Below are 13,883 nucleotides of genomic sequence, written 5' to 3'. Positions count from 1 at the left end.
GCAAACGCTTCCTGTGTTGTGACCTTACAACATATGTTTGTGTGATGTAGTCATTTTACTTGAGACGGCATATGGTGACCCAACATAGTACACAAGTAACACAAATATGATTAAAATCAAATAAATAAAAGAATGTAAATGTGTTAACACGATCATAATAGACCATGTAAAATTATGAACATTACATTATTGTTAATAAATATTGCATAATTTAGAAAATGAATACATAATTCTATACTACATTTATTAATAAAGTTTAATTTATTTTGCCATGTTAACTGTTAATTTGCCCTAAAAGGCAATTTTGCCATTTAACAATACAAATTAAATGGGTAGCTGTATTTATTTTTGCAAGATTTTTTTTAACCTATGACTCTTATTATATTTGTGTGTCTGGTGCTGGACTGAACCTTGTCTCTTGTTCCAGGAGACAGGATGGAGGAGAGCATCTCTTCATATCTAACACGCTAGAACCTGCTCTGTTCCAGCCATCACTGCCCCACACCAGCCCTCCGTTCCTCAAGGTACCGCAGAGCTTGACCCCCCTCCCTACACCCCAAGCTGAACTCTTGCCTGCATGCTGAGCGTCCTGTCATCCTGCCAACATTTGACCTCTGCTTGCTGTGTCTGTCTTGCCTCTCCTGACCCTTCTGCCTAATTGGTACGAGTGTGTGTACTAATACTAATACTGATACTAATAACTCATACTGATTTGCACAAGGCCGGTGTTAACTTTGAAGGCATGGTTATAGACTTTTCTATTTGTTATTAATACGCTGATTGACATGCCATGCAGCTAAATGAGATGTAATTAAATGCCAGAAGCTATTAATAAGCAAATGTCAGGACAGATTCTCCGTCACAGCCCTTATTCAGTGAGACATGCTAATGCCCCCAAAAAATCTACATATAGCAAAATATATTTTAAAGCTAAAGTGTGTATTCTCTGTATAATAAATGTTTTCTCTTAATCAGTTTTTAATCTAAAGAGAACTATACATAAGCCATTTGTAGACTTGCAAGTTCCCTAAAAGGTGTAAACACTTGCACTATTAAAACAGCTATGTTTGAGCATCCTTGCAGCCCCAAGCCAAAGTCTGGGGCAGGGCTTTCTATTTGGCTAGCCAATAGGGGCCTTTTATTTGAGCAATTCCATTTAGTGACACTACTGGTGCAGTACACACTTCAGCTTTGGTGTTCACATTCAAATGCGGCGCATCGCTGCAACCGGTTCACGTAATGTCTTTCATTACACAGACAGTGAGCATGTAATAAGCTTCTGAAATGCATCTTCAGGTGTTGAAGCTTCAGCGCTTGCACTAATGATGCACGCTGCCAAACTCGTGACTCATGCATGAATTTTAACTGCATGGTTGAACTTCTGACAGAAAAAAAACGTTCTAAATTTCTTATTTAAATGTGCTGAGGTATCTCTGTATATGGATTAGGTTTATTGCATTTTAATATCTGTTGATCCACAAATCATCTAAAAGCAGGGTCCCTAAAACCTCCATATTTTGTTTGGAAATGTTAGTTGATGTTGACAATGTGTCTGACAAAACGAAGTCCTAAAGAATAAGATCCTGTATGTTTTGTGTGTAATATGTGTAAGTAGTAGTTTGAGTATCTGAGCGTGTGTCTGTCTGAGAGATTTCAGGGCTCTTAAACTCGGTAGATTAAGAGCCTGTAGATTAAGAGGATAAAGTTTGGGTGATGTCATAGCACCCAATGTTTTACAGCATATTTTATCTACAGCAAAACAGAGGGTATGAGACGATGGAGAGAGGAATGGAAAGAAATGATAAAGATGTCTTTTGTGGCAAAGCATTTTCTGCTTCATTCATTTTTAGAACCCTGAACAAATATGCATTATTGCATATTGTAACAAAGCTGCTTTACAAAAAATATTGCAAAATATAGAATAGAATAGAAAACAGAAAATGAAACAATAACTTGTGTAACTAAGTTGACCGTAGAAAAACTTTTGTACCTATACAGTCTACAACTAATAATTACCTTACTGATAAAAGAGACATATTTTTGCATTGGCAGAAAAGTTCTGTACTAGATTGAGCTTCGAGCGCATCAATGTCATTTACATTTAGAGAGCCAAGTCAGAGAGGATTGTAGCTTTACATGTTGTCTGACATGGAAGTTGAGTTTTCACCTCTGACGTTTACACCACAGGCTGAGATTCATGATTGTGAGCTGCTGCTGTCGGAACGCTCATGGAATTGTCTCACCTTTCTATTTTAATTCTGATTCAAAACAGATATTACAAACATTACACAGAGTAACAACTATTGCCTGCAGCTTTAGCTTGTGTTAGACTGTAAAACAAGAAACATATGAGCGCATCTTGGCTTATGCAGTACAATGAATGTATGGTATGGACATGTTATATTAATAACCAGGATGATGGGAGGCTGTCCGTTGAGAGCCCTCTTATTTTTAGGTTGTTTATTTGTTTTATATTCAACAAAAACAAAAAATCTTTAGCATTTAAAGTATCACCTGGAAGCTTCTGTTTACCTCCTGTGGTACAGTATGTGTACTGTTCCTTTGCTTACGATGACAGGTTTGATCTACTATAGGTCTCACTGTCTGATCTAAAGCCACACGCACAGCTGTAGGCATGTGCTCCATTAACTATACTGAAGCGAGAAGAACGCTGATGCACTGATTTCTTTTGGTCTGATAGCAGGGTCTTCTAAAGTCAGATCTGATTTAATTTGTGCTGAGCTGAGGATGCTCATGAACAGGGTGGAGAGAGTGGGACCAAGAATGACAGAGAGGCGTACACAGAGAGATCGGAGAATCACATGAAGAGGATCATTAATTAAGGATTGGCCTGATTTCACAGTAGAGATTATGACTCTAACAGCCATGTGCATCTCTCTCTCTGTCTCTATTTAGAGAGCAGCTCAGATTTTTTTCATATGCTTATCTAGTTTTTGGCGGAGTCCCCTTTTTATAGTAGTTTGATTTGAGATCATAAATAAAATGTAGTTTTTTTGTGGAAAAGCTGCATGACTTCTTTTCTTACTGAGTGAAAAAAGGACTGTTATGGTGTTTATTTGGATGAAAACAGAGATAACTGTCTGTGCTTTATCATTTTGTACAAAATTTAGGGACGGTGTCTTTTTTAGTCCAGCTAAAAAAATGCTCCTTTTTGCATAAACCCTGAGGATCATTACATTTCCACTTTCCACACGCTTTATTAGAACAGGCAGCCAGTTCTGTGTAACACATCCTCACTCCCGACTCGTCACATATTTACGCTCAGTCAGCGCCCCCGGCGTCACTTTTGAACGCGCAGGGTACCCCTTGGGCGTCGTTTTTCGACGTGAAGGGCACGCAAGTTTTACCGTCATTATGAAAATGTATATTAGATATAATTTGCAATTATGTTTCGGGGTTTAATTTACGTTTAATGGTAATGTAATGTAAGTTTATTTATCCTAATATAAAATACATAATACAAGCAGTCACAATGTCGTTCAAAAATACAGATATTTCAAGGGTACCAACGCGAAACGATCGATTTGTATGAGGAACAGATGCGAAAGCGACCACCGTCCGCCGTAAATCTCAAATCAGTGAAGAACGACGTTCAAATATTGCCGCTCTCCCGTGTCTCGTGACCGATACGCCCTTTTCACAATGACGTCACTTAACTTCGGCCTATTTGCAAAGCAGTGTATCATAACATCCGTCTTGCAACAAACAAGAAGAACAAGAAGAAGAACTTCCGTTTTGCCGTCGCGCTGGAATTTAACAACAGTGAGAAAAAAAACTGACAGAACACGTATTCAAGTACTTATCCTAGCACCTTCGCTAACACAAAAAGAAAACAAAACACTTACCTTCATAATCAAACAGGTACTGTTCTACGAAGAATTTGTATCCTTTCTCTAGCTTTGATCTTGTCGTTAGCGAAAATTTGTCTGCAAGACGTTGTAAATCATACGTATTTGTGGCAGATGTGCAAGCCACTTGGTAAACTCCATTCTGAGGTGCTAGCGGAAGTAACTTCTTCTTCTTGAGTTTTACTGGCGGTTGGAAAATCAGCTTATAGGTGCATTACCGCCACCTTATGAACTGGAGTGCTAGCGGAAGTAATGATACACTGCATCACGGCAGAACGGAAGATGCGTGACGTCATGTGAAAAGGGCGTATTGCGTCATTTTGTTGGCTTTGAACGTGAAACGGTATTGGCTCCCGCGACCGACTGCATCTAGCTGTTCCGGTTTATCTTATGGGAGCAGCCGACTTCATGCATTCACGGACACGCACGGCACCTTCATATAAAGTTATCGTACGGCTTTGGTGCAAAAAGGTCTTCGAAATGAGTTGTTTGTTATATTTTGTAATGCTTTGGTCAATTTGTGCAATAAATACCTGTGACTGTACTTGTATTCGCGTGCTGTGTTTTATATGGCTGAGAAGTGGTTAGGGTTAGGTTTAGGGTGAGGTGCTACAAAATATTAAGACCATAAATAATTATGAAATGCTAAGAATTTTACGCATCTTGGTCATTTAGCAAACAGCAACGCAGTTCCCTGTTCGTCGAAAAACGACGCCAAAGGGGGTACCCTGCGTGTTTAAAAGTGACGCCGAGGGGCGCTGACCGAGCGTAAATATGTGACGAGTCGGGGGTGAGAACGGGTTGTTCTGTCTGCCAGGTTGGCATGAATTATAGATAACATTAAAAAAATCTTAAATTTTCTTTTAGCAGCAATACTCAGTCCTTCCCAAATTTGCTTGTTCAACTGCATGGCAGTATCATCCTGAGCATTGTTTTATTTGTGGTTGCATTTTAGATTTTCTATATCAATCAGTATGATTTACACTAGCGAAATTGTTGTCATTACTTTTTATTGTCCGTCTAAAAGAATACAACAATGTTATCAGAATGATAGCGCTCAATATGCTTTCACTCTATTGGACTAAGAATGATGGGACAAAATTTAGACATGTGATTGGATGACATCTGTCAATCAAGCATTTTACACCAACCAATTACAAAGGACAAATGAAAAAAATCTTATTGACAGGTTCCATCTAGGTCCAATACAAATTCGGTATGAGTTTAGTATATAACATAAGGCAGATGCATGATCAAACAAGGTTGCTGCATTGTAAATGTATTAAACCTGGAAGTGTATCAAATTCACAAGGAAGTTATCTGATAGCAGCAATGAGTATCAATTAATCAAAATAAAAAAAGTCATGATAAAAAATCGACTTGTTTCCCGGAACTGTTCTGAATTTGCTCTTCAAAAGCAAATAATTAATGATCTGTGCCCAGGCTCGATAGGTCCTGCTCAAATCTCCAGAAAGAGTCATAAAGTTAGAAGGCAGTTAAAGCTGATACGCATGGTTTAAACCGGACGAATTGCTCTAATAATGATGTCAGTCAAACTAATGACAGGCCTATTAAGCCAACATAATAAGCAGTCAGTCTTGCATCACAAATCACCTCTCCTGTCTGTCTCTCCTTCACATCCTCTTAAACTATTGATGTCACTGACAGATGCCTTAATTAGTATTGCCTTACATTTGGCCCAAAACTAGACGGTCAAACTAAAGCTGAATCTCTGCATGCTATTCACCTAAAAGTTACTTTACTTAAACTCATCGTTTACTTTGTGGTACGAACGAAGATGCAAATCAAATCAGCATAACAGTTTTTACCGTGGTGAAAGTTTCTTCACTGTGTAACAGAAAGTCTGCTCAGGCTTGTCGGACTGAAAGAGAGCAGATCCAGGCTGAGCTCTATCCTGGACTTCCGCCAGCAATAAAGGAAACAGGGCAAGAAGCAGAGAAATAAAAACTAAAAGAGGACGAGTTAATTCTGTAGGAATGCAGCCTCCCCTGCACATCTCACATTGTTGCTTTCAGAGCGGAAAAGACTAAATTCCAGGGCACCTGATGTTAACGGATCTTAATGCTTACACCTAATTTAGTCCTCAGGTTACAGGCACACCTCTTATTGTACACACGCTGGTATAATATACTTGAGAAGTGCTGCCCAGCTGGAGTTTGTTAACTTTCTGGACATGGAACCTTCAGCAGCACTCTGGGCTCGATGTTTGCTCTCATTTTTAAGGATTGAGGCAGAAAACCACTGGTTCCTTCCTGCGTAACTCTGCAGCTCTTGGAGCATTTTGTGCTTTTTGACTTTTAAAAAACAACATTTGAAACAAAGGTTTTGGATTTGACATTTGAACATGGCTAAAAGTCAGTACGTACAGCACAGTCCACTGCAGATCTCAGTCATTCACTGGAAAAGACCTGACAAAGTAAGTGTTTTACATCTGACTCGAAAAAGAAAAGGATTCTGTTAGAAGAGTTTTTTTGCACTAGTGTATGAGTTTAGCATATGGCACATTAAAAAAGTACTAAAAAGGTACAAGCATGTACAAAAGAAGTCTCATTCAGTATTGCTAAAACCAACAGTGACTAATCTGTGGAAAAAAATTAGTGATGAATGTGAAGATAAATTAACACTTTACAATATGGTGCTATTGTTAACAATTAGGTAATGCATTAGCTAACATGAACTAACAACGAACAATACTTCTACAGCATTTATCAATATTAATTCATGTTAATTTCAGCATGTACTTATACATTATTAAAATTAAACATTGTCACTGTTAACATTAGTTAATGCACGATGAACTAACACGAATAACTGTATTGACATGAACTAACATTGTCAAGGATTAATAAATGTGGAAAAACAAAATTGTTCATTGTTTGCTAATGCTAGCTAATGCATTTACTAATGTTAAGTGTTACCTCCAGCTTTTTCGACATTGAGTTGTACGTGTTGCATTGAAAACGTGTTTTGTCACACAAATTGTAATGTTCATATATAATTTAAAATTACAAAATAGAAAACAAACTTTATGTCAGACTTTTGGACTCCATTGTTTATTAACTATTATAAAACGGTCAGTTCTGGTGCTTGATTCTGATTGGCTGAGCCGAGTTCTAAGCTGTTATAAAATACTCCGCTTTGCGTCATGCCACAACGCCCTTAGCTGTTATAAAATGCACTGTAACCCACTGCTTCTTGGGGCTTATTGCTTTATAATACACTTATATGTTATTACCATACACACAATATTACATCTTCCTTTTGCAACCATGTGTTAATGCAAGAAAGAAAAGAAAGTAATATGGATATTAAGTATTCACACTGTACATCTAATGTGAGAAAATAAAATAAAGTTTATTGTTACAGTAAATTTATTATAATGTATATTACTCTATTGTGTTACTATATTGAAAATATTAGAGATCTGTTTGTTTAAGGAGGAATAGTGGTTCATGGGAACCATGAAGACACAAAGAGTTTAATAGTATTATTCAATGACTTTTGTCTCACAGTTCATTTGAACTTAACTCTTCCCAGTCCCTGTGAGCTCATGTCAATGGTGTTTTGCCTGACATTGTTAAACTTCACTGAAGTTTGTTTTCAAGGCAGTAATAGCATTTGTTTGCCAATGGTGGAGGACTCGCACAATGTACTCAAACAATGCTGTACTGAGTGTTTGTTCAAGACTGAGAAATTCATCCACACTTTATTATCCACACATTGAAGATAATTGTTTCCACTGTCTCTCTTGAAATTATCTTTGGGTCTGTCCCTAATCCTGCACAGAACTCTCAAAACTCAAAACTTTATTTTTGTGAGTGCATGCAGCAAAGTTGCGAACAAAAATGGCCAGAAACACGCTTACAAACTTCACTCGCTGATGCCCGCTGTTTGGAAATGACCCACTCAAGTTTGGTACTGTATCTATGTAAAGCTTAGAATTTTTGCTTTCAGGTTCATCTACTCTCCACAATGTCATTACAGGGGTAATGTAATAGAGAGCATTAAAACAAACCTGTTTCGTCTTAGCAACGGCCTGGTACAGTGTCTCTAAACAACTTTAAAGGCGATTTTCTCAATATTGAGTTTTTTGCACCCTTAGAAACCCTGGAAATCTTATTTATGCAGCTTTCAGATTATGTATAAATCTCAATTTCGAAAAATTGACCCACAAGACACAATTGTCATGTTATAAATGCTTTCAATATGTCATATTGGGAATTGGGTTGTGAAGATGATTGCAAACTGCTTGGACAGCCAATTAGAATAATTATGACCAATTATGTTTGTAATCAATTGTAATTGACTTCATGACTAAGACCGATAAACAACTAAAAGTCACTTATTCAAATAAAAAAGATTGAGTCACGCCTCTCAAAACTTTTTCTCCATCACCCACATTTCACTGCCATCAGGCTAACGGATGTTGGGCCACGATTAATATTAGCTCTAGCTAATAATGAGTCCCGTTGGTCTTATTAACCCTGGAGTGTGAATGGATCCAATAACAGTCAGAAGGTTATACCAGTATTAAAATCTGATCCTCAGATAGACAAAGATACACTTGTAGATTCTGCCTCTTAGCGTATTATCTATTATTAAAAATGTTATCTATTATTAAAATGCAGCATGCATTAAGAACACAGTCTGAGAACTTTAAATGTCTGTTTCCTGTCAAAGTCTGAAGGAAATATTCTGTAGATGCAGCTACACTTAGATGTTTCCAGCACTGTTGTGTCTTCTGTGTTCTCATCTTCCTACTCCAATCATTAGAATGTATTCTCGGGGGTCAATTTTGAACTCATCTTATTTCATATCATCTCATCTTTTCTCATCTCTTCCAGACTACTGATTTATTTGCAATGATTGAGAAAATGCAGGTAATGTGTTTTCTTTTACATTTCTCATATTTTCCTTTTACCTCCCATCTTTTATTTAGATTTCTTCTGCTTATAGAGTATATACGTACAGTAGTTGCTTGCGTATACTGTTTGACTCTTGCTCCGCTTGATGTTTATCTTTGTGAAGAGTCTTGTGCTTGCCAATAATGCAACACAACAGCAAATAATTTCACTACAAGAACAAATTAGTTGGTTTCTCTGGCGCTCAAGAACACAGAGATCCTGTTGTCATTTTAGTCCTTTGATATTACAAGTGCTATCTCTGAGTTTGGAGAGACTTCCAGATGTCTGTGGGGTAACTATGATAAATACATATCCCATGATGCATTAGGAAACAGCATGACATTGACTCTGGATCGGGTTGCAGCTGGAGGATATTATAAGTTATAGGTCTGTTTCTTCTGTAAATGAGAACCTCAGATAGATGAACGAAGTGTTTCACATGCCAAACATGCTGTATATCCGAGCAGAATCCGATGAGACTATAGCACAAATAGTTTTTGTCCATTTGAAGTCTTAAATCTTTTGAGAGGGTTTTTTAATTTAGCACTTAATCATAACATGGACATTAGCTGGACAAATGGTTTGATCCTTGCTTCTTCGGGATGCTTTATTTTATGTAAATAGCCTTGTTAATATTTAAATGTATTCTCTCTGCATGCATGCTTGCAATGCTGCTTTGATCTTGTGTCCCGGTGTCTGGCATATTCATAAAACTTAGAGATTAAAGAGAATACAAAAACTTAATTTTCTGTGATTGATCTGAGACCTGATAGCATTTCAGTCTCTAATTTCTACCAATGCTGTGCTGATCTGTTTTTATATTGACATCATAAAATAAAACGTTTTATGAATGTTCCAGTATGCTGTTTCATATTTCCGTGCAATGATGTAATATTTTTAAGAATTACTTTTTTTTGAATAATTATAGTATCTGTTTTATCTGTTTTTTGTTTTAATTAAGTTGTATATAGTTTTTTATCATAATATTTATTTGTAATAATAACTATTAAATAATTCATATAGTTGCTATAGATTAACAATTAATTAACAATCATAGTTGTTATAAATTAAGAGAGCGTCCGAACTGAAAATAACACATTTTATGAATTGTATTTATTTATTATGTAATATAAAATATTTTTTTACTAATATTTTTTGGTCATTTATTAGTAATATTTTTTCTCATAAGCGGCATAAACGTGTAATCTGGTAGTTGTTTTTGCCCTGCAGATTTAAGTGTTATTTTGGCTCCTGCCCGTTGGCTGCTATTGGGCTGACAGATTCTCTTTTCATCTTTCAGAGCAACAGAATGGACGAGCAAAGATGCACTCTTCCTCCACCCCTCAAAGTATGTTCATCTCACCACTTCCCTTTTGTCCCTGTACACAAGCGTGCACACAAATACAAAACACATATTGTTTGAGGGCCACGGGCTGCTGTTTTTATCTGGAGGCAGACTGCTTCAAACAGAAGAGCTGGTTATCAGTCAAGCTGGTGCAGCTATTTTTCAAAGACATCTCTAGCCCAATTTCTCCGCCACTAATGGAGCTGCGCTCAAATAAGATTAGCTGTTGCTGAGCACTATTCTTTGGCCTGAGGCCATGTGGTCTGTAAAGAATCAAATTGATCGGATGCTCTTTTGTTAGTGAGTTAGTTCTTGTAAAAAAATATTATATTTATTGGAGTTGCGAAAAAAAGGAACAGCTAAATGAATTCGTTGTATAATGAATGTGTTTCATTAAAAGAACATAGTTTGGCTTTAAGGCACAAAATCAAAACGTAATTTAGTTTTAATGAAAAGTATTGTCTCATTTCAGACTGAGGAAGATTACATCCCTTACCCCAGCATCCATGAGGTAAATCGCTTCAGAATAAAATGCTGACAAAATAGTTTGGGCTGTCAATATCTAAGTGGGATTCAATGGCACTAATTGTTGTTCTTCACTCGTCCTCAGATTCTCGGCAGAACGGGTCCATTTCCCTTGATTCTGCTTCCTCAGTTTGGGGGTTATTGGATTGAGGGGTACAATCACGAGCTGAGCAACGGGACTGACCCAGAGCAGCTCCTGTCGCCCACCTCACGCTTTAAACTGGAGCGCAACACCACTGCTAAGATCTACAGAAAACACTTTCTGGGCAAGGTGAGGACAGGCGTATATCCAGCATCAATAAATAAATTGAAATCAGATGTTATAAAGCTTAATGCAAAGTATTGACAGGTGAAACTGAATGAGATACATGATACAACGTTTTGTACTGGTATATTGTGAACAAAAGAACCAAGATGTTTAGTGTATTTGCACATCCATTTGAATAAATTTCAGTTATGTGATTGCTAACAAATGTAACCAAATTACGCCGACACTTCAGCAACCCAACATAATGAAGATACATTAGATTTCAGCTTCTGTCGGCTTAATGTATTCAAAGCTAATGTCCATTAGGAATTAGACTATTGTGCATAAAAGTGTGATCAGTTAACACTAAGATCTGTGTGAGGAGTGTTTGGACACAAAACTCAAATGCGTATGTGTGAAGATGAATGAGCTCTCACACTTTCACCTTCTGGTCTTTCATTAGGAACACTTTAATTACTACACCGTGGACAGCGCCCTGGGCCACCTGGTGTTTTCTATGAAATATGATGTTATCGGGGACCAAGAGCATCTCCGCCTCATGCTCAGGTGTGATGACCTTTTTATTTTTTCTCCTTTCATCTCACTTTCCCTCTCTTAGATCGTTGTCCCCGCTGTTCTGTCTAATTTAACTTTGTCTCCTTTCTTCTTTAAGTATCTGGCACAATTCCATCACTTGTTTTAAACATTGGCTTTTATTGTGGGTATGAAACAGCGCAGTGATATCTGTTCCCTGACAACAACTGTGAATGTTTCCTGGGTAAACACATTTTCTCTGGGATTAAACTGGCTAAATGTTCACGGCACCCTCATTTCCGCATTAGGCACCAGATGGACAATATAGGGCAATGCGTGTGGGTGGAGCGAAGAGAGCGGGATGTTCCTGTTATCAGATCCATGTGACACATTTAATGATGACTGAACTGCTGAGGTTCAGAGCTGTTGATAAGTGTTGCGGTTGTAGGTTGGGGCTTTAATGTGTTGTAATTCCTGCCTGTTTGATGCTGTAAAGAAAAAAATATTCTAACATCTATAAAACAAGATGTGTTTACTTAAGAAGACCAATTCTGTGAAGTGATAAGATTTCAGATAACAGGATTCCCCCATTTTTTTTCTATCTATATACATGTATTATATGTAATATTATTAAAAATATATATATAGTTTATCTTTTTATATTTTATTTATATATAGACCACTTCAGAAAACGTACACAATGCTGATCCAACGCTGGTCAAGATGATCTTCCTGTAGTTTTTAACACGGCACAAATATTTTAACCGAATCAAAATGTTAAAACACAATAATAAAAAATAAATAAAAACTGAAACTGGAAGTGCTACTCTCTACATCTTGTGAAGTGGTCTATAGTTTAGTAGATATATAGTAGATATAGACGGTTTCATCTTAACAACATAAACAAATGTTACTGCGCATGCGCACTTTTGTGACCTCCAACTAACTTCCAATACACGTTCACAAACAATAGAGTGCCTTTAGATTATTTCTGATAACAAGCAAAAGAAACAGAGAAGAACCGTTACTTGGCTAAACTTGTCTCTCCAATTTTTTTTTATTTAGACTCCGATACCAAGGTCAACCGCTAGATGTCAATGTACCATACGGTTTGTTTAAATGAGGCCGAACTACAGGACCCATTCAACAAATTGTTTATTTAATAAAATGAACTTTCAACAAAATTCAACAAATCGTTTATTTAATACAATTATTATACATACAGCAAAATAATAATACAAATTAATATTAACATAAATTAAATTAAATATAAATAGGTATATTATTAGACATTAGCCAAACACAAACCGGAAGTTAACTGGGGGTCAGGTGCGCGCGTCCGATGAAACGGTATATATTTTCTAGAAAAATTCTTTTTAACATTTCCATTTTTATTTTTCACTTTCATTTTTTTCTCGAGGTCTAGTTTTTTTACTTAAAATCAAGATGAAATTACAAATATTAAAACAACACTAAGAATTTTTTTTTTTTTTTGCCATTTATAACAACACGCTACCCTGTGTTTTACTAATTCTGCTACCCTTTCTGTTTTTCCAGATCTAAAATGAAAACTCATCACGATGTGATTCCAATATCTTGTTTGACTGAGTTTCCCAACATCGTCCAGATGGCCAAGGTGAGAGGAGGGCTGATGGGTCAGCGCTATAGTTTTCCAACCCCTGCCGTTTATCACAATTCCCTCTGAGTGACATGATTGATTGTCTCAGTCTCCCCTGGGCCTGTTCTGTCTTGCCTGGACAGACGACCACAGGGTTGCATCCCTTTTGCGAGATCAAAGGAGAATAACTAGAGAATCAATATGTGTTTTCTCTTTTCATTATTCTCAGCTCGTGTGTGAAGAAGTGAACGTGGACCGGTTTTTCCCTGTGCTCTACCCAAAGGTACGCAAAGCCTCACGACACCGACTTTAATCATTGTTCTGTCTTTGTACATCCCAGCTGCATTAAATTGATACATGCTGTACACCAGCGCATGATGCTGGATCATTTGTCCTGGTTAATGAAAGTTTGACATTGGGAAATTGGACCAGTTTAAGGGCAATCTGCTGTGTCTCAAGGGTTTGGAATGTTGTGTTGACTGAGCAGTAACTAAAGGATATTTATTAGGCTATTTATTGTGTCTTCCTCTCTCTCAGGCGTCTCGGCTCATCGTCACCTTTGACGAACACGTTATAAGCAACAACTTCAAGTTTGGAGTCATTTATCAGAAGTTTGGACAGGTGAGTTGAATGAGTTTCTTCTGACATTCAGCTGACCCACAAACTGATTGGTGTTATAACTCGCTGTCATGAGTCATCTTTTCACAATAACACCTTCACAGAGATGTCTCATGTGCTGGCGAATCGATTCATCCGAAACAGCTGACAACATAGACCTTTCTCCACTATACCTACCAATGGTTCCTCAACTGAAACAATG

At 37.2% G+C, this 13,883-nt stretch overlaps 1 protein-coding gene across 13 annotated transcripts in view; it reads left to right on the top strand.

Moving 5' to 3' along the window:
- Positions 1 to 13,883, top strand: part of rap1gapa (RAP1 GTPase activating protein a) — a 70,916-nt gene that overhangs the window by 42,135 nt on the left and 14,898 nt on the right. For 9 of the 13 annotated variants that reach the window (XR_008965150.1, XM_057363385.1, XM_057363377.1 and 6 more), the window contains 9 exons: positions 428 to 524; positions 8,735 to 8,770; positions 10,095 to 10,142; positions 10,612 to 10,650; positions 10,750 to 10,935; positions 11,375 to 11,478; positions 13,003 to 13,081; positions 13,293 to 13,346; positions 13,601 to 13,684. Coding sequence is in view for 12 of the 13 variants with exons in the window: in XM_057363377.1 (XP_057219360.1) it covers positions 428 to 524; positions 8,735 to 8,770; positions 10,095 to 10,142; positions 10,612 to 10,650; positions 10,750 to 10,935; positions 11,375 to 11,478; positions 13,003 to 13,081; positions 13,293 to 13,346; positions 13,601 to 13,684 (727 nt within the window). In the remaining variant the exon portion in view is untranslated. Of the gene's footprint in view, positions 1 to 427; positions 525 to 6,006; positions 6,307 to 8,734; positions 8,771 to 10,094; positions 10,143 to 10,611; positions 10,651 to 10,749; positions 10,936 to 11,374; positions 11,479 to 13,002; positions 13,082 to 13,292; positions 13,347 to 13,600; positions 13,685 to 13,883 lie in introns of those variants that run through there. The other 4 variants (XM_057363379.1, XM_057363380.1, XM_057363388.1 and 1 more) reach the window with 2 other exon arrangements.

This window comes from Triplophysa rosa, linkage group LG21 (assembly GCF_024868665.1).
Source record: "Triplophysa rosa linkage group LG21, Trosa_1v2, whole genome shotgun sequence".
NCBI lineage: Eukaryota > Metazoa > Chordata > Actinopteri > Cypriniformes > Nemacheilidae > Triplophysa > Triplophysa rosa.
The sequence above is the reverse complement of the archived record's forward strand: the minus strand, read 5'-3'. Positions and strand labels throughout refer to the sequence as shown.